This window comes from Micromys minutus (assembly GCF_963924665.1).
Source record: "Micromys minutus genome assembly, chromosome: 2".
Taxonomy (NCBI): Eukaryota; Metazoa; Chordata; class Mammalia; order Rodentia; family Muridae; genus Micromys; species Micromys minutus.
The window spans coordinates 60329101-60354647 of NC_137971.1; the positions used below are offsets into that span (position 1 = coordinate 60329101).

General features: G+C 44.7%; 1 protein-coding gene across 1 annotated transcript; it reads left to right on the plus strand.

Moving 5' to 3' along the window:
• Positions 1-534: 534 nt before the first annotated feature.
• BNIP3 (BCL2 interacting protein 3) lies at positions 535-19291 on the plus strand. The gene is made up of 6 exons (XM_080912218.1): positions 535-667; positions 9766-9910; positions 10477-10558; positions 15310-15416; positions 15497-15646; positions 18328-19291. Exons 1-6 carry the CDS (start codon positions 637-639, stop codon positions 18371-18373), a joined length of 561 nt encoding a protein of 186 aa, XP_080768344.1. The 5' UTR covers positions 535-636; the 3' UTR covers positions 18374-19291.
• Positions 19292-25547: the final 6256 nt, after the last annotated feature.

Genomic DNA, 25547 nt, shown 5'->3' on the forward strand with positions numbered 1-25547 from the left:
TAAGCGTGCGTAGAGACAGTGAGACCAGGCGTGCTCCCGTCGCTGACGCCCATAGGTTCTAGAGATTGGGGTACTGTGTAGGTCAACCGAGAGCAGGAGGGGCAGGACCTACACCCAATGCCAGACGCCCAAGACCTGGGCGCACGTCCTCACGCCACGCCTACCTCAGAGCCCGCCCACATCGCCCACTTCAGCCTGGCTTCAAGACCCGCCCCTAGGGCCTCTGCCCTGCGCGCACCTCAGAGTCCCAGGGCTCCGACATCGAGCTCCGCCCACAGCTCCTCCCCAGTCCTCCCAGGTCCCAGCTTCTCCAGCCTCAGGCCAAGTCCCCGGTCCTCCTCTGCACTGGATCTTAAAAACAGCCGCCCTCCCGCGCACTCCAGCCTCAGGCCCCGCCCCTGCTGCGCGCACGCGCCGCACGTGCCACACGCGCCCCGCGGTCCTCCTCCACCTTCAGGCCCCGCCCTCCAGCCAATGGGCTCCGCCGCTGTGTGCGTCCCGCCCCGCCCCTCCCCTTGTCCCTCAATCCCGTGTCGCCTGGCCTCAGAGCTGAGCGGTGCAGGCTACCCTGCTACCTCTCAGTGACTGCCTCTTAGGCCTGTCGCAGTTGGGCTCGGGCTCCTTTTCCGAGCCACCATGTCGCAGAGCGGGGAGGAGAACCTGCAGGGTAAGGCTGTGGACCGAGAGGGACCGCGGAGGCGGTAGGGTCGCGGGATGGGGTGCGGTGAGTGGAGGCCGCGATGCAGTTCTGTGCGGCCGGGGCTGGGCGGTGATCCTCGGTGCATCTTATAGACAGTACCTTCACAGGCAGGCCGGGCCTTTCTTTTGTGGTCTGTTGTTCACACTGTCATAATTATGAATTTTCACAGTCTCTGTAGGTCAGGGAAGTCTTGAACTCTGCGATCCTCCTTCCTTCCAGAGTAGCTCAGATTTCAAGCCTTTGGCTTCTCTTACGCCTTGTTCAGCGTTGTTTAAGTGAGCCTGAGGTTGCAGGTTGAATTTTCAGTACTTTGATTGAAGTCATTAGTATTTATGACTAGTGCGTCTCACTTTTCCCACTTGGTACTGGGGACAGAACTAGGTCTGAATGTGCTGGGCAAGTGCTCATTCCCAGAGCAACACTACTAGATTTAATTTTATGCTTTAGGACACTCTGGCTTTGAACTTGGGATCCTCCTTGTTCAGCCTCTAGAGTAGCTGGAATTTGGAATTTATAGGCTTGCCGCCGCGTCCCCCCATTCCCATCCCCCAATCTTTACCCCTGGCTTGCTTTGTCACCACTTCCTGATGGGAGAGGAGAATGTAGAGCTTCAGACCTCTGCCAGTTCTTAGAGTTAAAAGATAGGATAGCCAAGCAGTGGTGACCAAGCCTTTAATCCCAGCTATCAGGAGGCAGAGGCAGGAGGATCTCTAAATTCGAGGCCAGCCTGGTCTACAGAGTGAATTCTGGGACAGCCAAGTCTACAAAGAGAAACCTTGTCTTGAAAAACAGAGCGGGTAGGGCGGGTGGTGCAGCTCAGTGTGGAAGAGCTACAGCAGCTCAAAAAGGAGGGTAAATACCGTTCAAGGCAACCAGAGAAGTGATTGTAGGTTAAAATGGAAGTGAGGCTGGGTGTGGTGACACACCTTAAATTCTCATCATGTGGGTGGGTGAAGCTGAGTCTTGACAAAGTTCAGGTTAGCCTGGACTACACAGCAATACCAGGCTAGTTAGGGGCTCCGTAACCAGACCCTGCCTCACAGACAAAAAGCTCTCCCGCCTCCCAGCCTTTACTTGCTGATAAGCACTGAGCAGACAGCTGTTAACTTTTCAAGGCCACCCTGGGTGCTGTGTGCCACCTGATGGGACTGAATTGAGTCCTAATCCTGAGGACCAAGGAACTGAAGGAGGATCCTGTTGACCTTTGTGTTCTCTGAAGCAAGAGTTCACTAAGAAAAAGGAGCAGTAAGTAAACATGCTCTAGTGCTAACTTTTTTTCTGAGTCAAGTCTTTCAGTGAACTCCAGAGATTTGCCTGCCTCTGCCTCCCTAGTGCTGGGATTAAAAGTGTGGGCCACAGTACCCACTTCAGTGTGAAGATTTGTTCTTTACATTTTTTGAAAAGACGTGGTTTTTCTGTATAGCTCTGGCTGTCCTAGAACTTGTGTAGACTAGGCTGTCCAGAGATTCGTGAGATTCACCTGCTTCTGTCCTATAGGGCTGGAATAGAGTAGGGTAGTATTAAGAGTTTTTAAAAACTTGTATTAAGATATATTGAGTGAGCTGCATTTATTTAGTACCCTAAACGAGGTTTTAGTAGGCAGAATTTAATCAGCCTCACACATTACAGAATCTGTATTTTCAAACTACAGCCACATTTAAAAAAAATTCTTGTAATTCAGGTTTTACTCCCTAATGTTAAAATGTCAAACAGCTGGAGCTTTTTCTTGCTTGACAGACGGTTTTTGTCTTTTAAGTTTCTGTTTTCTGTTAAGTCACTTTTGTAGCTAGTTGAAATTTTATTTCTGACACTGTATATTATTAAGATTTCATCCATGGAAGTTTCCGAGTATTTCTGAGAGGTCTCAGTTGACATACTCGCCAGACTGCTGAGTCATTGGCAAATCGAGGTTGTCACTTGATGTTGCAAGGGTTAAGATTTGTGTTTTTCTGTTTTGCTTATTCTATAAAAAGATGGTTACAGTGTGGAAACTCGGGCTAAGGATTTGGGCCATTGTTTGGGGTGTACGTGCAGCCCGGCACTGGCTCACTGTCTGGCTCAGGGTAGGAGGGGTCACTTAAGTCACATGGGGTATCTCAGCTGTCCTATGAAATGTGAATCCCGGCTTGGAGTCCGAGCTGAGGCAGCTCCTCTGTTTGCCGATTCATGTTTACTTCTGGGGCTGAGAGCTGTGGAAGCCTTGTTGGTAGGTGGGACAGCAAATATTCCCCATAGCAACCTCTGGGACCAGTTTTCCTGAAGGTGTTACCCACAAAACTGACTGGTTCCGTTCCCTTTTTACCTCTTATCCATCTTACTGAAAGGTGTTGAAGAGCAGGGCCAGCTCTCTGTATGATTTCTGGCGTGCTGGAGGCCTTGATACTTATGTGCGTATTGCTGCCCTTACCTGACAGGTTCACTGTGGATTCAGTAAAGTCTTCACTCAGCCAGCTGCCCTGTCTGCAGCTGGTTCTGTTGGTTACAGGCAAACCGTCAAGGACAGGCTTGCGTGAAGAGAAGAACATTGGTACCCTGGAGGGGTTTCTCCTTGGCCCTAGCTGAACCTCCACAAGTAGTCCCAGTGAGATCCAGAGGTTAAGTGGAAATAAGGACAGGCCACAGATTGCTCAGTACCAGAGGGTTACCTGGAACCACCTGACTCAGGATGTATGAGACAGGCACCTGGCAATCGGCAGAGAGACAAGTCTTAGAGTCCAGTATGTACAAAGATGATGCAAGCCTGTATGTAGTCCCAGTGTTTGGGAGTTGGAGGTGTGTGTGTGTGTGTGTGTGTGTGTGTGTGTGTGTGTGTGTGTGTGTGTGTGTGTGAGACTGAAAAGGAAGCCAGCAGTCTAGGTTACGTACCAGGCAGATTCTGTTCAGAACCATTTGCAAACCAAGTCTCTTGTTCTCCTAAGTTAACCCAAGGGGCCTTTTAGGTGTTGAGACAGCAAAGGCCAGTTCTGGAGAAGCCCTGTGTGGTTTGGGGCAGTGCTTCCCCCAGACTTGGTGCTCCCTTGCTTGACTTTCTTGAAATGCTATAGCGAATGCATTGTTCTCCTGCGGCTTTATGTTCCTGTTTGGAGGTTGTTGGGTACCTGCTCCTCTCTGAGGACTACCAGCTCTTGCTGGATGCTGTCCCTGTTTGGGCTTGTCAGCATATTTGCTTGAACCTCTAACTCTGTCTTCAAGTTGGGCTTAGCTTCTGGAAACCTATGGGAAAAATCACAGAGGTCATTCTCCTTCCACAGCCGTATGCGGGAAGTGTACCCATAGGGATCCTGTGTTTCCTCTGTCTTCATGGGGTTCTTTTGGGTATAGTTACTGTTAGGCATCCACAGTCTCCAACTTTGCCTTGGGATATAGAGGTTAATACAGAGAAGGGGATCACTCCTAGGTTGTCATTATAAAGCAGTTTAGAAAGCAGGCTGGTAAAGCAATCCTCTAATCTCTGTACTCCAGAGTCTGATTGAGGTAAAGATAATTTAAAGATGAATTAAAAACATTTTTAAGGTGGTCTTATGTATCCTAGGCTGGCCTTGAACCTAATAAGTAGCCAAGGATGACTTTAAACTTTTATTCTTTCCTCAACATGGAGAGCACTGGAATTACAGGCATGTGCCAGCACAGCATTTATGTGGTTTCATAAACCTTAGCCATAAATAAGCATGCTAGTCAAACACCCTAATCAACTGAACTACACTCTCAGTCCCAAGGAGGATCCTAACTTGGATAGTTGTCCTAGTTTCACTTCTGACCAAAAGCAGTTTATGAGAGGGTTAATTTGGCTTACACTACATCGTTGAGAGGAAGTTGAGGGACCGATTCAGTGAAGCTAGGTACATCATACCAACAACCGGGAGCACAGGGAACTGAGCGCACCCATGCTGCCTGCTTGCTGGTTTTCTGTTTAGTGTTATCTGACTTTTAAACTCTTCAGGACCCCTTGACTAGGTAATCTTCTTTTATCAATTAACAATCAGGATAGTGCTCTTATGGGTAAATAAACCCATAGGCCAACCTCATCTAAATTCCTGTGGGTTTAGCAAGATAGCTAAGCAGGCAAAGGTTCTTGCTGCCAAACCTGTTGATCTGAGTTTGGTCCCTAGAAACCCACATGGTAGAAGAGAGAGCCAGTTCAAATCAAATACTTCAAAAAACCCTCTCTTCTCAGTTATTTCTTTCTTATTTTAAAGATTTATTTATTTATTATATATAAGTACACTGCAGCTATCTCCAGACACACGAGAAGAGGGCACCAGATCTCATTAAGATGGTTGTGAGCCACCATGTGGTTGCTGGGAACTGAACTCAGGACCTCTGGAAGAACAGTCAGTGCTCTTAACCACTGAGCCATCTCTCCAGCCCCTTCTCAGTTATTTCTAAGCTGTGTTGATGGTACCAACTAGCACAATGGCCAGCCTGGCTTATGGAGTGAGCTTCTGTCTCCAAAACCAAATGAAGGATTAGAGAGATGGCTCAGCAGTTATGAACACTTGTTCCCAATGGCCTATAACTTCAGTTCAAGGAATCTGACACACTCTCACCCTCCCCCCCCCCCCATGGGCACCACTCACATACATGATACACAAACATACATGCAGGCAAAACACATAAAATAAGAGCACATTTTGCTTAAGAGAACCTGAGTTCAGTTCCCAGCCACTGCACACTCAGGGAGATCTAAATAGGACTTGATCTTGTTGATCTAACTCAGGAGTGGGAGAGTGGGGTGGGAAACAGAAATGAGGGCTTTGGGGCCAGCAGTACTGCTTGCTGTCTTGAGGCCCAAATGTATTAAATTACATAAAATAAGCTGTGTGTTGACTGATGAAAGTTTTTCTTTTGTTCTTTTCCTTTTAAAAACATTAAAAAAATTCTTTTTAATTAACTTTTTTTTTTGAGACAAGGTCACACTCATGTTGCCTGGGCTGGCCTTAAACTTGCCTTCAGCTTCTAAGTGTTACTAGGATCGTAGGTTCACACTCCCACCTTTCTTGCTTGTTTAAAAAGATAAAACTGCAGGACATATGTAAGGGAATAGTCTTCTCTGTTTTCTAGCACTTACAGTTCCTATGCAGTTACAGGTTAATGATAAAACTTGTGCTTTAGTAAATCATTCCTGGAGCTTTTAGGCTCAAGGTTTTTGCACCAGGTCATTCCGAATGGGAGTGTTTCCCCCCTCAAACCTTTTGAAGATACTTGCTGCAGATCTGTGCCCTCTACTTACTCCCCCAGAGACAGGATTTCTCTATGTAGCTTTTATTGTCCTGGACCTTACTCTAGATTAGGCTGGCCTCAAAATCAGATCTGTGTGACACTGCCAGAGTCCCCTGGCCGTTTTGAAAGCACTGCTATGACATGTCTGTCTCTCCAGCAATGCTGCCAGTGTGAGGAAAGTGGAGCGGAGCGAAGTGCCCTGTGATGAGCCAGGGGAAGGGCCTGGTGGAGGGGAACTGGCTTCCTGACAGACAGCAAAGAGTTTGGGTTTGTTGGCTTCCACAACTTCCAGAGATGACTTTATACATCACCCAGCCTGTGGCTTATTGTTACAGCAGTATAGATCTGGATAGATGGTAGGATACCTGCATTTTTGGTTGCCTCTTGCTTGGGCAGTAGTAAGTGAACATTCATCTGCCTGTTGGCTTAGTTCATTATACAAGTTCCCAAAACTTGTGGGATTTCCCGAGTGTCTGTTTTTTTTTTTTTTTTTTTGATTGTTTTTTTGTTTTTAGTCTCCCTCCCTCTCTCTCTCTCTCTCTCTCTCTGAGAGGTCTTAACTTTATACACTGATTGGGTGTGTGTATGTGTAGATTAAACAAATTGCTTAGCTAGGAGTTTTATCCTGTTACTCAGTTCCACTTTGTAAGGAGCACCCAAGAATGAAATGACTTATTTGGGACCCAGAAGAGCCTCAGGCTAAAGTTTGGTAACTAATAAGTTGTCAGAGGGTGGAAACTTAGGGCAGGGGTTGGGGGGAGTTGGAGTTTGGGATATTAAAAATATAAGAAAATGCCACCATATCCCACCTTTGAGTTGGCAACAGGAAGGCGGTGGTGTCTGCCCTGTGTGTATACTTCCATGTGTCTGCTTCTGAACTGTGTTAGAAACCAAGCAGCACGTTTTCTTGAGTTCTGAACAAAGTATTAAATCAGAGAGGGCTGCAGAGACTTGAGATCACTCGTCTTTCTTGTTTTTGTGTTTAAGTTTGTAATGGAGCAGAAGTGTGGCTAGCCTGTGTATTCTGCCTGTGGCTGGTGTGTGATATGCGGCATTCGTGTGGGTTTCAGCCTTTAATTTATGGGATTTGCTACTAATCGTAGGAGATATAGTGGGAATATTGAATTCTTGGACTCCCCTGGTTGATTTTGGAAAACTGGTAGTTAGTGTAGAAAAAACTACATTTAGCATCAGGACTGGGTACTGGGAAGAAAATGACATGCTCTCAAACTGTTAGACACTAATGGGTAACATTAAAGCTTCATCACATAAATTGGGACAGTCTCAGATCTGAATACAAGATTGTCCTAGACAAAGGGAACTGCCCATAGCTGAGCTCTGTACTATGTAGTAGGCTAGGTTTAGGAGCTCACACTGTTGCCTAGGCTTGTTTTGAACTCACAGCAACATTCCTGTCTTAGTGACTTGGAACTGCAGGGACTCTAGGTATGAGCCAGTATCCCTGGCTTCTGGATGTCATCAGACGGTGAAGGGAGTGGGTATAGGATTTCCAGATCCCACTGGGGTCTGTGTGCAGCAGCAGAGGGGCTCTCAACCGTGCCCTTCTGATTTGGTGGTGTGTGCTTACTGTGGGCTAGGCCTACTTCTCTGAGGCAGTCTGACAGGCTAATGAGGAAAATATTTGTAGTGATTTGGAATGCTCTTGCTTCTAGAGAATATGTATGTGTTCTTTTGCTTTTAAGACTCACTGTGTAGCTTTGGCTGGCCAGGAACTTGATCTGTGTAACAAGCCGGCCTCAAACTTGAAACGGTTTTGCTTCTGCCTCCTAAATTTTGGGATTGCAGATACTCCATTGTACCTGGCTTTTCAAGGGAGGTATTGTTGGCTTTAGAGAGGTCACACATGCTACAGGGTGCAGGCTTCCTTGAACTGTAGCTGGAGGTGACCCTGAACTCTTAAGAACTCCCACTTCTACTGGATTATAGGTATGTGCCACCATGCACAGCTCCTTTTTTTGAGACCTGTGTGTGGGGTGGTTTATAAACAAAGTCACAATGTAGCCCAGGGTGGCCTTGAACTTGAAGCAATCCTCTTGCCTTTTTCTCCCCTTCCCTTTGGTACTGGAGATCAGAACTAGGGTCTCTTACAAGCTCTACTTCTGAGCTATATCCCCAACTCCGAATGAATTGATCATAAGTGGTTCTATTTCTTTCTTAGTTGCATCATCAAATTGTGCCATGCTAGCTGGGAGACAAAACAACTCAGTAATTACTACTGTACTTAGTAAAATTATAGTGGCCACATATTTGTTTCTTCAGGTTCTCTAGCACATATGTTCTTTTCAGTGATTGTCTTTACCCTTTTTCTGTTCTGTGTGTTACCAGTTATTTAATGTTTTTTTGTTAGGGATTCTCTTTGCAGTCCTGGCTGTTCTCCAATTTGATGTGTAGAACAGGTTAGCTCAAAATGATTTCCATAGGCAAATGGACCTGTGAGTCAAAATGGAGGCATAATCTTGGGCCCAGAATGAGGCATCGATACACACTCTTACTCTGCCAAAGAAAGTACCAGGGGCCAGTGAGGTGGGGCCCTGAGTTCAATCTCCAGGGCCCAAACGTTGGGAAGAGAGAACCCAACTATTGCAAGTTGTCCCAACTTCCATATGTGTACTGTGTGTGCACAGGTGCCCAAACACTGGATAAGCAAGTAAGCACCACAGGGTGGGAAGCAGAGGCAGTCTACAGTAAAAGATGCCTGTTCTAGAACATGTCATTCAAGTTAGACCGAGAGTGAAAGACTAGTAATAATCAAGGGTTGGCACAGCGTGTCGTAGCACACATGTTGGGATTACTTGCAGTCTGCCCGCATGGCTTTTAGTAGCACAAACTGACCTCAAGCTTGGCAGTCCTCCTGCCTCAGCCTCCTAAATAACTGGGATTATGGGTATGTACTACCATGCCCTGCTGAAAAATACACATGTACGCACACATTTGGCAGTATTGGGGATTGAACCTAGAGCCTTGGGATTTTATAAGGCACTCACACTTCTGTTGAGCTTTAGCAAGAACCCTTAAATATCTTAATAAATGCATTCAGCAGACCAAACTGAAAGCACGCCACAGATGTAGCAGTGCAGAGTTCATTTATTTTTGTGGTGTTGGAGAACCAAAGTGTACCCGGAGAGTTCGTTTTTAATGTGTGTTAATGCTGTACTTCTATAGAGTAAGTACCTGTGGACTTGAAAGGTAGAAAGAACCCTTTAGAGAGTGAAATGTAACCAGAAATTAACTATTTTGTTTTCAGAACTTGCTAATCTGATTTCTGGTATAAATGCAGAGCAGTAATCAGAATGAATTTTATAGAACCCCAGGGTCACGTGGTCTTCAATGTGGAAATAGCTTGAGCCTAAGCCTTTAGCTTGGCATATTAGCCTATGACTGTAAGCCTAGCACCCAGAAGGCTGAGGCAGGGGGCTGGACCTCTAGTTTTTATGCCAGCTTAAACAAGATCCCAATATTGGCCTCTGGTAAACCCACAGGTTTGTAGAATACCTGCATGGAATAAAGGAACAGCAAGAGATACAAACAGTGTTTCAGCCTATGAACTTTGCCTACTGGGCCTAAAAGAGAGGCCAGCAGACCAGAAATGCAGGGTCTAAGGTGGCATTAAAGTCGGGTCTAGAGTGATGGTTCATGTGCCATCTTTGGTATTTCCTGGGAATGTGAGTAGGCAGGTCTGTCTGTCTATCTTTGTTTGTTTATTCATTGATTGATTGGGACGAGTACTCATTGTGTGGTCCTGGCTAGCCTTGAACTCAGTACTGGGATTAGTCATGGAGCCCCATGAGTGGCAGATTTCTAAGTGCCCATGTTGTCCTCTTCAGGCTCCTGGGTGGAACTGCACTTCAGCAATGGGAATGGCAGCGCACCGGCCTCCGTCTCTATCTATAATGGTGACATGGAAAAAATACTGTTAGATGCGCAGCATGAATCGGGACGCAGTAGCTCCAAGAGCTCTCATTGTGACAGGTAGGCTTTCTGGGTATCTCTTACAGTGCAGATGTTCCTAGTAGATGGATAATCAATCACAGTTGTGCATGCTTTTGTGGGTGGGTTTCCAGGTCTGAGGCCACATTTGGGAGTAACTCTTAAGGAACCCTGGAGTCTGCTGGGAGGAAGTGGTTTGGGGTGCAATCTGGAGGGGCTATATTAAAGCTAGAGACAAATAAAACTGTTCACTGTGAACACAAAGCCTGAGCAGTTTTGTTCATGCCCCCAGCTGGCTTCTGTTCCTAGGCAGCACCACTAGGGAGCGAATCCAAGGTGTGTGGCACAGAGTCAAGTGATCAAAGGTCAGACGCTGCCAAGGGCTATGCCACAGATCATGCAGGGGGTGGGGCTTCTCTTTGGAACTGCCTAGCTCAGCTCAAAAGACTGAGGAATTGTTTGACACTGGTCTGGGGATAGGCAAAGGGGAAGAGACATGCTTTAAAGACTCCTGCCACCCCTTTAATGAGGTAAGAGCCCTTGCTTGGAATTTATGCATCTTATGACACAATTGACATGCTGCTCGTTTTGTCCGTTTCTTAATCAAGCCCACCTCGCTCCCAGACACCACAGGATATCAACAGAGCTGAAATAGACACCCACAGCTTTGGCGAGAAAAACAGCACTCTGGTAAGCATAGATAGGAACATGCTATAAGGTTCAGCACATCATCAGTCTGGTGACTCCTATACTTGCAACATATGTGAGTCTTTGCTCTCAGTTTTTGAGGAAGGGTGTCCCATTGAACATGGAGCTTACCAGTTTGGATAGATCACTGGCTAGTGAGTTCCAGGGATCTTCCTACCTCTCTCTGCCTTCCAGGCCTGGGATAACAGAAGTGATCTATCTACTCTGCCTGGTATTTTACATGAGTGCTGGGTCTGTTTTTGTTTATTGCTTATTGTCACATTATTATTATATGTTCTTTATGCTTATGTGTGTTTGAGAGAATGCCATATTATGGAGGCATTTTAAACCCTATCTTTTAGTTTTTATTTAGACAGGAAATCCCTATTCACCTGTCTAGCCTGGAACTTGCTATATAGACCAGGCTCATTTTGAACTCACAGAAAGCCACCTGCCTCTACCTCCAGTGCTGTGAGTAAAGGTGTGCACCAACTTATCCACTGTTGTTGGGGATCTGAACTGAGGGTCCCAATGCTTGTGCAGCAAGCACTTCATTTACTGAGCCATCTTCCCACCCACCACTTCCCCTTTCTAATAGAATTTCTAAAAAAATTTTTTATTGTGTGTGTCTGTGTGTCTGTATGCTATGTGTACATGAGTCCAGGTGTCCAGAAGCCAAAGGCATTGGATCCCTTGGAACTTGAGCTACAGGCGAGCTACAGGCAGTAGTCTGCCAACAGGTCTGGGTTCTGGGAACTGAATTTGGGACCTCTGAAAGAGCAGCAAGGACTCTTAACCACTAGGCCATCTCTCCAGCCCTAGACAGCTCATTTAAAAAACAAAAAACAAAAAACAAAAAAAAAAAAAACTTAGAAATTGAGGAATCACTTCTTTAGTGCTAGGGTGGTCACAAATATGTACAGCTACACCTGGCTTATGTAGTGTGTGCATGCGCGCACAAGTGTGTGCAGGGAGAGTTTTGAGCCCAGGACCTTGTACGTTCTGGGAAAGCACTCTGTAAACTGAGCTATATCCCAGTCCATGAGCTCACTTTTCTAATATTAACTCAGTAGAAACTGAAGAGCACCTTTAGCATTGTTATGAGATCAGAGCCTGTCTTAGTCAGTGTTCTACTACTGTGAAGAGATACCATGACCATAGAAATCTTAAAGCAAATCTCAAATTGGGACTAATTTATATTTTCAGAGGTTTAGTCCATTCTCATCATGGTAGGAAACATGGCAGATATGGTACTGGGAAAGTTCTACATCTGGATTTGTAGGCAGCAGAAAGAGGGAGAGCTTGGTTTGGGCTTTTAAAACCTCTAAGCCCATACACTCAGTGAGACACTTTCTCCAGCAAGGCCACACATCTTGATCCCTACCGAGTGGCATTTCTAGGTGACTAAGCATCCAAATGTTAAAGTCTGGGGGTGGCATTCTGTGATTTATAGGGACCTGTCAGGGGTCCCAAACAGCGTCCCTATCTGCTACAGACACCTCAAGAACCATTTGTCTTCTGGATCATAGTGTCTAAGTGGTGGAGCAGTTTGGACCTGTTGAGCCTTCTGCTGCAGGCTCCACTCAAAGCTGGGCTGGAGTAACCATAATACCCAAGAAAGGAATGTGCCATTTCCAGATTTTTAAAAGGCCCGCTAAACACTGTGTTCTTTCTTGGTGCTGGGAGGGGCCAGGTGCAGTTTCACCTTAGAAGAAATATCTCATGCCTCACATTACTGGACTTATACTTCACTGAGGTAGAAAGCCCTTGAATTCTGGATTTATTTCCCCATTCTCTGATGCATTTATGTGTTACAAGTCCAAAGTGGTTAGTTACTACCCCCTGCTTACTTCATCTAATCAGCATGTCATCAATATAGGGAATCAGTGTGCTATTTTGTAGAAGGGATCAAGATCTTTTTTTTTTTGTTTTGTTTAAAGATTTATTTATTATATATAAGTACACTGCAGCTGTCTTCAGACACACCAGAAGAGAGCATTAGATCTCATTACAGATGGTTGTGAGCCACCATGTGGTTGCTGGGATTTGAACTCAGCTCAGGAAGAGCAGTCAGTGCTCTGAAACACTGAGCCATCTCTCCAGCTCCCCTTCTTTTTCTAACTTCAGGATTATAAAAGGCTAGAATTATTGAATGGGAATGACCTGGGACAAGCAGGATTGGGCAGTACAGGACTAAGAATCCAAAGCCTAGGCAGCCCACAGCTCTCCACAGCCCCTTTCTGAAGGACACAACTGCACCCTCTTCCGAGGCACACATCATAGACTTGCAGCTTCCCATCGGACTAACCCACTATTCCTCTAAATTTAAAAATATTCTTTCATCTTCCCTGTAGTGGAGTCTCAGTCCGTGGTCCTTGTCTAGCACAGGTGCGGAACTGCTTTGTTGATCTCAGGATTTGTCCAGTTGCTCTGAATGTCATCTAGGTGATTATCAAAATCTACAAGTGTTTCATAGGAGCGGCTGTCTAGGAGTGAGGCTGAGGTCCTCCGCCCGATCTTTACAGTGGTTGTGGTGTGGGTCACCTGTTGTCTCTCATCCTGCTCGTACATGTGGATCGTGGGTGCTGCACAGTACATTGTGAACTTGGCAATGCCCACAACGATGAGTGCAGTATCACTGAAGCCCTCTGCGATCCTGGAGGCACCGTCTCTGCCCCCTGGTTTGGGCTGGCATCCTTCACAAGCTCTTTAGCTTGGTAATGAAGATCCCTTCGAATGAAGCCTGTTATTGGGCTGTAGTGGAAATTGAACATTTGACAATGGGCCACCAAGTTACCAGGTGACCTGAGTTGCCTATCATGAGCTGGTGTTATCTGACCCACCAAGTGATTGTGCACAGCAACAATCTATTATCAAATGGAAGTGCTATCTATATACATGATGGGGTCCAAGTAGGTCCTCAAGGCACAAGCAAGTGACATGAAGAAGCTGCCAAATGCCCATGGTTTCTACTCCTATTACCATACCATCTGCTGCCAAAGCATGCACCTATAGCCTTATGGGGTGAGCCTTACGATTGGTTGACGGAGGAAGAAAGTAGGACCTGGTTTACTGATTATTTATTACTGGTATATTATTTAGGCACCATCTAGAAGTGGACAGCTGTGGTGTTATATCCACTTTCTGAGACAACTCTAAAAGACACACCAATGAAGAAAAATATTCACAGTGAATGATCATAAAAGATTGAAAGACAAATGGCCAGAGAATGTGGGATTGTTAACAGTTCATGGGCTGTAGCTAACAGATTGGATTCGGAAAGAACATGATTTGAAGATTGGTGAGAACAATATCTGGGGAAGAAGTACGTGGATTGATCTCTCCAAATGGACAAAGAAAGCAAAGATACTTGTCCGGTGTAAATGCTCATCAAAGTGTGACCCCTTCTGTAGGGAGTCAGCCTCTTCTCAGACACCTCGCCACTGATCAGTGGGCTGTGAATAAGACAGCCATGGTAGAAGAGATAGAGGTTATTTGTGAGCTCAACATGAACTCCATTCACCAAGGCTGATTTGGCCATAGCTGCTGCTGGGTACCAGATGTACCAATAGCAGAGACTAACCGAGCCTCAGACACAGCACTGTTCTCTGGGGTGGCCATCCCGTGACCCAGTGACAGGTTGACTACATGGATCCACTTTCTCCATGGAAAGGACAATGACTTGTCCTTACTGGGGTAGACATTTATTCTGGCTGTTGATTTGTCTTAACTGCACATAACGCTTCTGCCAAAACCACCATCCATGGACTTTCTCACTTCCTTATCCACTGTATTCTTCTACATAGTATTGCTTCTGACCATGAAACTCACTTCACAGCCCGACAAGTGTGATCATGGAATCCACTGGCATTACCATGTTCCCAACCATCCTGAAGCAGCTGGCCTAGCAGAAATAAACTTTGAAGACACAGTGCCAATTAGGTTTCAGTAGCCTGGAGGGCTGATACAAGGTTCTCTAAAAAGTGGTATACTCTTTAATTCAATATCCAATATATGGTACGGTTTCATAACCGGGATCCAAGGGTTCAATCAAGGGGTAGAAAAAGGAATAGTTCCCAAGACCACCCCTAGTGACCCACTAGAAAATTATTTGCCTCCTGTGACCTTTAAATTCTGCTTGCCTTGTGTGTGTGTGTGTGTGTGTGTGTGTGTGTGTGTGTTAAGGTTTTGGTGGGGTGGGATGGGGGAACTTATGCCAGGAGACAAAACAACCATCCCATTGGACTGGAAGCTGTTTCTGATGTTTTTAAATGAACAGGCTAATAAAGGAATGACAGTTTTAAAACTGATTGATCCAGATTACCAAGGGGGAAATTGCATTGCTTCTTCACAATGGAGACAAGAAAGATTATGTCTGGGGTCCAGAAGACCCTTTAAGGTGTCTCTTGGTGCTACCTTGTCCTGTGATTAAAGTCAGTGGGAAGCTCCAACAATCTAATCTAGGTACAATGACAAAGGGCACAGATTGTTCAGGAATGAAGGAGTGTTTCTGTTTCATTTTCTTAAAAATGTGTTTATACAGATTTGTGTTTTCCTTTACCCAATTTATCATGTAATATCAGTTAAGAGAATATCAATGGTTTTATTTTAGTTTGAGATATTAAAAGAATATCCCTAAAGGAATTACCTCCTCAATGTCTAAATTTGCAATGCTGTAAAGTTGTGTGATACCATGTCAGGTAGGGTGCATGTGAAAAGCTCACCTGCTTTATTTAGTATTTACTTTTCCTTAGTCTGAGGAAGATTATATTGAGAGAAGAAGAGAAGTTGAAAGTATCTTGAAGAAAAACTCAGACTGGATATGGGATTGGTCAAGTCGGCCAGAAAATATTCCCCCCAAGTAAGTCTGTTTTCAGTATTCTTGGTCAAGGTTTTTTCTTTGACAAGGGGACACTGATTGGCAATTTCTTTCTACCCCAGGGAGTTCCTTTTTAAACACCCAAAGCGCACAGCTACGCTCAGCATGAGAAACACAAGCGTTATGAAGAAAGGGGGCATTTTCTCAGCAGACTTTCTGAAGGTTTTCCTTCCATCTCTGTTACTGTCTCATCTGCTGGCCATTGGATTGGGGTAAGTGATATCTCTATGGGAATATGTATACCCTATGACAGGTGGGCCTTGGTGATTCTAGGCCCCAGCATTTTATTTCTACATTGTTTATGGAGAGAGAGAGATAATTACAGGTGGGTGCATTTTCACAAACCTACTCCCAAGTCACTGTTAAGTAAAGATCTTGTGCCACCTCTGCAGTGGGTGGATGACCTGTCTCATGACAGGAACAATTAAGGCCTTTAGGTTTCTGCTTTTGTATCTAGTTTAGACTAAAACAGACCAGGGGACCAGGGTATACAGCTGTGAATTTTCTAGACGGGACCAGTGCTAAAGAGCAGGTCACCAAAGGGACACTAGGGACTAGGACTCATGTATTCTGGGCTGGCCTCACAGGGATGAGGTTAGGTTTCAGATCCTCCTGTGTCCACCTCCTGAGTGCTGTGATTATAGATGCCTGCCCACCCAGGGCTATATAATCTCATGGTCAAACACTACAAGCTGAGCTACATCCCCAGCCATTCTTCTTTAGACCCATCCATACCCTCTGTCCATGTCAGGGTGAGCTCACTATATGAAGCTAGTGCTTTTTGTCTGCAATCTATTAGAATGGCTGGGATGCCACTGTGGGCTTCTGGCCCATGTTAGTTGGGAATATGTTTGGGGCAGAAGGCTCTGTAGTCTGCTTATTCTTTTCCTTAGAAGCTGTTCATGTGGATGACGCTCAGTCTGTTTCATGTTTGATTTCTCGGGAGTTTGTGTGTATCATAGGTATATCGAGTCCCAGTCCACCTTGCCCTTTATTTCCTGTACTGCAGACCCTCAGTATGCCCACCTATAGAGCTGCCTATAGAAATGAAATGAAAGGTGTCCGAGGCTCCTCTTAGCTTGTTGGGCTGGAGCCCTACCTGCCTTCACTTCTCCATGTGTGGTTCTCTCCTGGCGCTTGGTCTCATGGACAGGTGCATCTCCATCACCTGAACCTTTTTCTCAGAACTAGCAAGCAGTAGGGTTCAGTGGCAATTGGAAAGCACAGGCAGGGGAATCTCTGAATTACAGGCAAGTCAGGGCTACTTATTGAGACCTGGTCTCAAAAGACAATAGAACAGAACCAGCAAGGGGAAAAACCTGTGGACAGAGCCTAGGAAGCTGAGTTTTCCCTCAGGGAATCATTTCTGGATCTAGTCCTATCTACTGTCTGTCTTTCATCCATCCCAGTCTTAGACCTTGATGATGACATCCCACCCAAGATCTCTTGGCAACCTCTAGTCTTTCATGAATACTACTCTCTTTAGGCCAGATAGCTCACTGCCCAGTCTTAATTCTCCTCAGTCCACACGGACCTGGCCAGGTAGAATTCTTATCTGTCTCCTTTCCTAGAGATTGTAGAGAAGGGAGGCTTCATCACTTATTCCTTGGTTAGTCTTTGATGTTAGTGGTAAAGGACTAGCTGGAAATGAAGCCAGCCTACCCTGAGCAGTGTGGCTCACTCTGGACACAGATGGTGTTGTGAAAAGATGATGATCCAAGTCACTGCACCAATGTTAGGGGAAGGATGAAGAGAGTGGGGGGGGGGGGCATATGGCCCATGGAGGCGGCGAGGCCTGGGGGCAAGGGAAATGCCTCTGGGGGGGGGGGGTCCATGTTGGGAATCCCTTCCCCCTGAGGGACCAGCCACACAACGGTATAGTACAGAATAGAGTTTATTCAGGTCATGGGAGAGTTAAGAGGGCAGTAGAGGTAGAGAGGGGGGAGGGGGAGGGGAGGGGAGGGAGGGAAGTAGAGGAGTAGAGGCCGGCCATGAGCACATGGGAGAGAGGGGGGAAGGGAGGAGGGGTAGGAGTGGGAGAGCAAGGCTGTAAGCACAAGAGCAGGAGAGAGAGGAGGGGTCAAGTAGCTCCTTTTATAGTGTCAGGTCACTGGGGAGGAGCATACCTGGCCATTGCTGGGTAATTGAGGGGACCTGGGTCCTTGTACATGGTAGAAGGTACTACATAATTGACTTTCAACTCCTGTTGTTAATATATTATTTTTTTGTACATTCAGTCTCTTGTACCATTAGAATAATTGAAACAATTTAAATTATTTTTTAAAGATTTATTTATTGATTTTATGTGAGCACACTGTCACTGTCTTCAGACACACCAGAAGAGGGCATCAGATCTTATTACAGATGGTTGTAAGTCACCATGTTGTTGCTGGGAATTGAACTCAGGACCTCTGGAAGGAAGAGCAGTCAGTGCTCTTAACTGCTGATCTCTCTAGCCCTAAAATTAAATTCAGATTTAAATTTAAATTCTAAGTAAGAAAAATTAGACCAATATGAAATACATATTAGATCTAAAAACACTTCATAAAGATTGCAGACATTTGGGCTGGAGAGATGGCTCAGTGGTTAAGAGCACCACTTGCATATCTGGAGGACTTGGGTTTAATTCCCAGCACCTACGTGGCAGCTCACAACTGTGTAACTCCAGTTCCAGAGGATCCGACATCCTCACACAGACATACATGTAGGCAAAACAACAAAGCACATAAAAACAGTAAATAAAATCATAAAAAAAGATTAGACAGTCATACTTTATCAAGTATAAGGTGGCTAGTTCCCTTCCAAAAGCTGTAACCATGCTGGCCTGGCTGAGCCATGCAAAGTCACCTAGGAATTGTGAGGCCTGATTGATTGCCATTCCTTTTCTGTCTAGGATCTACATTGGAAGGCGTCTGACAACTTCCACCAGCACCTTTTGATGAAGATTTGGATCTGACTTCTGTTCACACAGTGAGGATTCACGTCTGAGCAGTGACAGCTGACTGAAGAGCTAGCATGATCCTTGGGTGTCTGCACTGTGTGTGTTTATTTGTTCTGTAAATGCCGTGTTCCTGACTTAGTGAGACAGAATAGACTCTTACCATGACATATAATCATACCTGTGGGATCAATTAATAAGCATGTCAGACTGATGCCTATTGTAGCATTTATTAGTAAATTTCTTTGAATATTAGATATAAAAAGTATAAATAATTTTAACATAGTAGCAATGGTGTATTTAAAACTGATCTGTAGTCATAATCCAGTTAAGACACTTTACACTTCCAAAAGAATGACTAAGTGATTAAAATCATTAAAGGGTTTCCCCAAAGGAATTCTGTGGCCTTATAATCCTACTACATAGTATAAAATATAAAGGGTGTGGGTTATCTGTAAAGGCCTCTTTGTGAATTAAGTAGCAAGCAGAAGCTAAGGTTACCCACAGACCCCACCTTGCAGTCCCCCCTTTGCTTCAGGTTAAGGATTCCAGCCTTGCTGTCCACAATTACCTTGTGGTCAGTTTTGATGTGGGCGCCTTTATCACTCTGCTGGATTAATTCTACTGTTTGTACTCAATTTTGAGTGCTTTTAAAAATCAGCTGTATTGTAAGCAAATCTGTCTACTTTAAAAGACTGGAAATGAAAAAATAATCTTTGTCAAATCCTTTGGAGAATACAGGATTTGCACATGCATATAGTATCCAGAGCTTCTGTTAAATCAGGCATCCTCAGTCTTTTCTATAGCATGGTTTTAAAGCCTGCCTCCTTTACATGCTGTATATATTTATTCTGTCATTTGTTTCATTGTCCCACACTTAACTCAGGTGTGCTAAAATAAAAGTAACATTTTAACAGTCTTTTGTTTCTGTTTACATGATTACTGGACATAGGTATAACCCTTTCATTTGGATCAAGATGGTGATCTCTTGCAATCAGATCTCTCCCCCAACCCCACCTCTTTCAACTCATACTTGCTTCTGCTCTCATGGTTCTGAATGACAGAAATATACTTCCAAATGGCTGGAGTGAGATGACTTTTTATTTTTTCTTGGGGATAGGGTTACTCTATGTATCCTGGAGTTCTTTATGTAGATCAGCTGGCCCTGAATTCATACCTGCCCTCCTCTGCCTCCTGAGTGCTGGGATTAAAGGTGTGAGCCACCTTGTCCTGCAAGCTTTTATATTTCCATTCTATGTACATGTGTTTTATGAGATAGTTAGAGCTAACATATCACAGAAAGTGACACTGCATCAGTGCAGGTGGTTACAGCTGAGAAGACCTAGTGGGCAGAACCTTAACAGTAACATAGAGCAGGCTGGAGAGATGCTCAGTGTGGTTAGGAGCTCTGGTGCTGTCACCAAGGACTTCATGGCAGCTCACAGGACTCCAGTTCTAGAGGATCTGACACCTGATTTTTGTCCATACTTCATGCATATGGTATACAAATGTAGATAGATATAGCTAAAAGAAAACAAGCAAAACAACAACAAAAAACCCCAGCATATCTTTAAAATGTTAGAACTTAACCCTGAAGACCTCAAGAATTAGAAAGACTAATTCCAGCATTTGGAAGATAATGCAGGAGGACCACAACACTGAGCCAGTCTGAGAAAGTACTAATTAAAAAAAAAAAAAAGACTTACTTTACATGTAATGGTGTTTTGCCTACATGTGTGTCAGATCTAGAACTGAAGTTGAAGACAGTTGTGAGATACCATGTGGTGCTGGGAATTGAAGCCAGGTCCACTGGAAGAGCAGCAAGTGTCATCTAGCAGCAGCTACTAGCCATCTCCAGGCCCAGTAAAATGCTAACTTAAACAATAGATATTTAAGCCTCTGAGGTACCTGGGTTGGATGATGAGGCTGGTTCATGAAGCTGTGGCATAGGCAAAGGAGCTGCTAAAATACAAGGAACTGATTGACTCCCAGGATATAGCAAGTAACATGAAAAAATACAAGCAAAATAGAGTGCCAAAAGGGTGTTGAAGCTGAGTGTTTGGTCTAAGAAATCTGATGGCTCTAAAGCAGATTCACTCCCTGAAGTTCTGATGGGTGTACATGTTCCCTCCCCTGAACTCTGGACAAGTTGAGAACAAGACAAAAAGTGATGTGGCCCAGTTCCTGGGTCTATCCAGATTTAATGCTGACAGCTGCTACCTTTCTCTTAGACCCCAGACTCCCATTGCTGGGAAGAAGCCAGACTGCTCAGTGAAGAGGAAGCTTGCTGGCTAGCTCACCCTGCTGACCTAGCCTCAGTCTTCCAGCTCCAGCTCATGCTACATGGATCTGGCTCACAGTACTGCTCAAGCCAAAAGACATACTCAATCTTGGGAGAAAAGAGCTGGAATCAGTGTAGTACATTTCCTCATTTGTGTCAAAATCTGAGGTGAAAAAGAGAAATAAATGAGCTGTGATGGGTATTTGAGTGGCAGGTGGAATGGGCAGGCAGGAAGGGGTGGGAGGAGGAAGAGCAGACTGTTTGAATGGCAGTGGTGCTTGACTGGCTTTCAGGTACCAAGGATGACACCAGAGTTACAAGTGACTAGCAAAAGTATGCTGTAGATAATGGGAGACAACAGCAGGAGCCCACTTTGGCAAGCAGTATCTGGACTAGATCCTACAAGAATGTAATAGTTAAAAAGTTTTCTTGCTTTAGTAAAGTGTTTTTTGTAAGGGAATGCCCTATGAAATTAGGTTGCATATATTGATACTCAGCAAAAAAGTTACAGGTGGTAAAAGGCCAGTCTTCTACCCGATTTAATCCTTACACACCAAGAAAACTTTGACTAATTCTGGGTTACATCCTGTTTTACATGTACTTTTTGCTCATTGTAACTGTAAGACCTTAATGCACACTATCAAATCTTTGGGGGGGGGGGGAAGCCAAGCACTGACAAAAATGTATTTGTATACTTTTATGCAAAAATGCTTAAAATTTGTTCTTTTATCTTTGTTTTTTAAAATAAAGTTGTTCAAAAAAAAAAAAAAAAAAAAAAAAGTCTGGCTGGAGTAGGCTGCTTGAAGCCTTGATAGAAACTAGTTGGATATTTGAAAAGTAGGTGATGAAATGAGTTGAGCTAGCTCTGCTCCAGAGAACCCAGACACAGAGACACTAAACACTAGATTTGACACTTAGTATTGTACTCTGATGAGAAAAAAACACGTTTTCACCATAAAATGCTCAGTCAGAAATAATAGCTATATCCTGAAGAAAGTTGGTAGCGTGTCAACTGCCCATTTGATGAGGAGGCCCTCAGGTTTTTTTGTTTTATGTTTTTTTTTTGCCCAAAATGCATAATTGTAATTTAATCATAAAACAAAATTAGATAGTACTAAATTTGTCTATGAAACAGTTGTTTGTAGTCTTCAAAGTTGTCAAGCTCAGAGACAGACTGGCAGACAAGAAGAGATAATGCAGTGTGCTCCAAGACCAAGGACATTTAGGAACTGGTAAGACTAAAGCTGTGGTCCGAGTGAGACAGCGCTCCTCTGACACTACGGAAGCTGATGTTCTCTGACACTTAAGACAAAGGGAATGGAGCCCTTTACTCACAGTGGTCCTGGGCCAGTGGCAGCAGAGCTGCCAGGGACATTTCTGGAAATGGAGATTTTGGGGCACATGCTCTCTGGTCTGAGCTGTGTTCTGAGCTGCTGTAGAGAGTGGAGAAGCTCTGTGAAGTGACGGGTACTGTCTATACAAAACTGGGTTGTCAAAAAAAAAAAAAAAAAAAAAAAAAAAAAAACAAACAAAAAAACAAAAAAACCAAAGCACATTCAAGAAAGAAACAGTTACATGGGTCAGAAGCGGGACAAGACAGTACCAAACTCCTTTAGAGATCTCCAAAGTCTATACAGTATTTATTGCTATTTCAAAACTTAAAAACTGTCAGGTGGTAGTGGCCCACACCTTTAATCCCAGCATTTAGGAAGCAAGGGCAGGCTAATCTACATAGTTCCAGGACAGTAAGGGGTTACACAGTGAAACCCTGTCTCAAATCAATCCAACCCCCCCTCCCCAAGCCCACCCCCCTACCCCAGGCCAAACAACCAACCAACTAGACAAAAAGCACATCTTGGCACCTGCTTGTAATCTCAGTACTTGGGGTGTGTAGGTAGAAGGAACACAAGTTCAAACCAGCTGTGGGAAGCACAGCCAGATAAAATAAGGACTGGTGTATGTAGCTCAACTAGCAGAGTGCTCAATTGGCAGTCACAAAGCCCTGGGTTTGATTGCCAGCACCGAATAAACCAGGTGTTCACACTGAGGAAGTTCAGTCTCATGCTTGCTTTACATAGTGAGCTTGAGGGTGGCCTGAGATAAAGACTGTAAAAGGGTTTGAGACAGGGTCTCTCTGTGTATCCCTGGCTGTCTTGGAACTTAAACACAGACAAGGCTAACTTCAAATTCAGAGATCTCCTAGCATCCCAGAGTGCTGGGATTAAAGGTTTGTGCCACAATGTCCAACCTCCCTATTCCTCCATTTTTTTGAGACAAGATTTTATTGTATATCATACTGGCATCAAACTCACTGTGATCCTCTTGCCTCAGTCAACCAAGTAGAGGCATACATTACAATACTCAGTTCAGCCAATAACCTGAAAATACGCATCACTGTAACTGTGGAATTGGGCCAAGAAGGTGATGGAACATCTGGTCTGCCATTGCTACTATCCCAGTCTTGTGTCCTCCCAGGGTAGCATATGGTGTAGGGCCACTGCACAGTGCCCTCCAGGTCACAGGAGCCAGAGCCATGCTCCTCAAGCCATGCCATGAAGCCTGAGTGGGTGGGACAGAGTTCGGTGCCTACACACCTGAGATGTGAAAGACTCAAAAGTTGCAACACAAGCTTTGCAAAATCAAAAAGTTGTTAAAAAAAAAAAAAAAAAGGCAAACTGAACAAGTTGCTTTCAGTCACTCCTGAGCTCAGGATTGCCACCAAAGTTTATTTTACTTACGTAGCTTATCAAACAGCTTTCTTAAGAATAATGCTCCTGCACACCAAGACTGATTTTCAACATTAACACTTTATTTCAAGACACCTCTTTTAGTTCTATCCAATCAGTCTGATAGTGCAGCTTCCTGTCTGCTAGGGGCAAAGTTAGGTACTAGTTCCCATTTTTGAGGTGTTAGTTTTTTACTTAAAAATGTACACAAAACCACTGTGTAGGACTTTGGGGGAGAGCTCCAGACCACATCAGCTTTTCCCTGGAGAGATTACCACCCTTTTGCCCATTTCTTTGTTGCTTTGCCTCAAAATCCTTCTCCTGGGCCTGAGTGACATATGAATTTACTCAGACACTGTGTGACTTGAGGCACAACAGCTGATGACAGGTAGGAGCAGGCAGACTGGGTTTGAATGACAGGAGCATTGTTTTTTGTTATCTTTGACCGTCTGTGTAGTTCGGGCTATCCCCAAACTTGCTGTGTAGACCAAGCTGGCCTCTTAACTGCCTACATGCCAGTCACTACAAACGCCACTCAGCCCCCAGAAATGCAGCTACCTGCACCATCAATGCCCCAGTGTGGCCTGGCAGACAGCTTTCCTAACCCCCAGAATGGAACTTTTGCCCTTTTGCTTCCCCAGCCAGCACTGTGCTATGCCATGCAGTACCCTTGGACTAACTAGCAGCTTCAAGTCACATTAAATCAGACTTTAAAAGCATGGCAGCTGGGAACAGGGCCTCAGTACTGGCCTACAAGGGTGTCAGGCATGCAACAGATACTCACCATTTGTCCAGTGGGTCACACCGTGGGCAGCTCCCACCTGAGTGAGGCCCTCAGCTAAGAAGAGCAGTGCGTGACTTCTGCCACACTCAATTCTGCAGAGGAAGACTTCAGCTATGGCAGCTGAGCCAGGACCCAAGAATAACAGCAGAGAACAGCCTCAGGTACCCACCATCCCTCCACGTTCAACAGCAGGGAAGATGGTCCCAGGACCATAGCGATTATTCCCACTTGGCATGTTTTACTGCAACTGATGAATGCAACTATCAGTGTCTTGTCAAATGGCACGATTAATACATACCTGCATCACAGAAGCACAACTTTAATTTTCTTTTTTTAAAAGACAGGATTTCTCTGGCTGGCCTCAAATTCTGAGATTCACTTACCTCTGCCTCCCAAGAGCTTCGATTAAAGGCATTTGACACCACCCACCAGCAGAAAAAATTTAATTAAAAACCATTAGAAAGACAATTTAGTACGTATGAGTGATTAGCTTGAGTTTAGATTATGTGTATATGCATGCCTAGAACATCCAGAGCACCGGATCCCCTGGAACAGGTTGTGAGCCACATGTGGATTCTGGGAAATAAATCAAGGTCCTCTGCAAGAGAAGCAGGTGCTCTTAACTGCCGACTCATCTCTTCAGCTCTTCTTTTAATTAATTAAAAAAAAAAAAAAAATTGAGACAGGGTCTCACTTAGTCTTGGCTGGAACTCAAGAGATCCAGTAGTTCTCTACCTCTTTTGTGCAGGGATCAAAGGTATGGGTCACCATGCTTAGGTTCCCCCCAGATCTCATGTAGCCAATGTTGGCTTAACCCAACTCATGTTATCTGCCGGTGGAAAGCTTGTACTGCTCCTCCCAAGTATGTGGACCACATGCAATCAGGAATAATGATGTTTAAATTCTAATGTATAGTGTAGTTGTGGTGGAACACACCTTTGATCCCAGCACTCTGCAGGTGCCTTGGCAGGAAATCTTGACAACCTGGTATCTGAGGTGTTTTAAAACGAGCCAATAGGTACAGGTATCATACAGCCCATATAGCCCAAGTATAGTTGTTGAGTTCTGCTGACTGAGGTGCAGTATGAAATCTGGTGTGCATATAATTTTAGCAATATTTGATAAGTATCTTTTATTAGTTGTGGTGACTCTGGGTTGTACTTTAAGCCGGGTGTCTGCTCTAAGAGCAGCATGTCGGTTGCTCTTTCATGCACATTTCCTTTCCAGAGACTGACTCCATTTTGGCTTCCCCAGATGGAGTTTCTACAGAAACCAAGTGGCAATCTGGGATAGTTACAGTTAGAATCTTAAATTCTGTACAAACTCAACCATCCTGCTAAAGGAAAAAAGTTCTCAATTTATTCCAAAGTATAAATATCCTGAA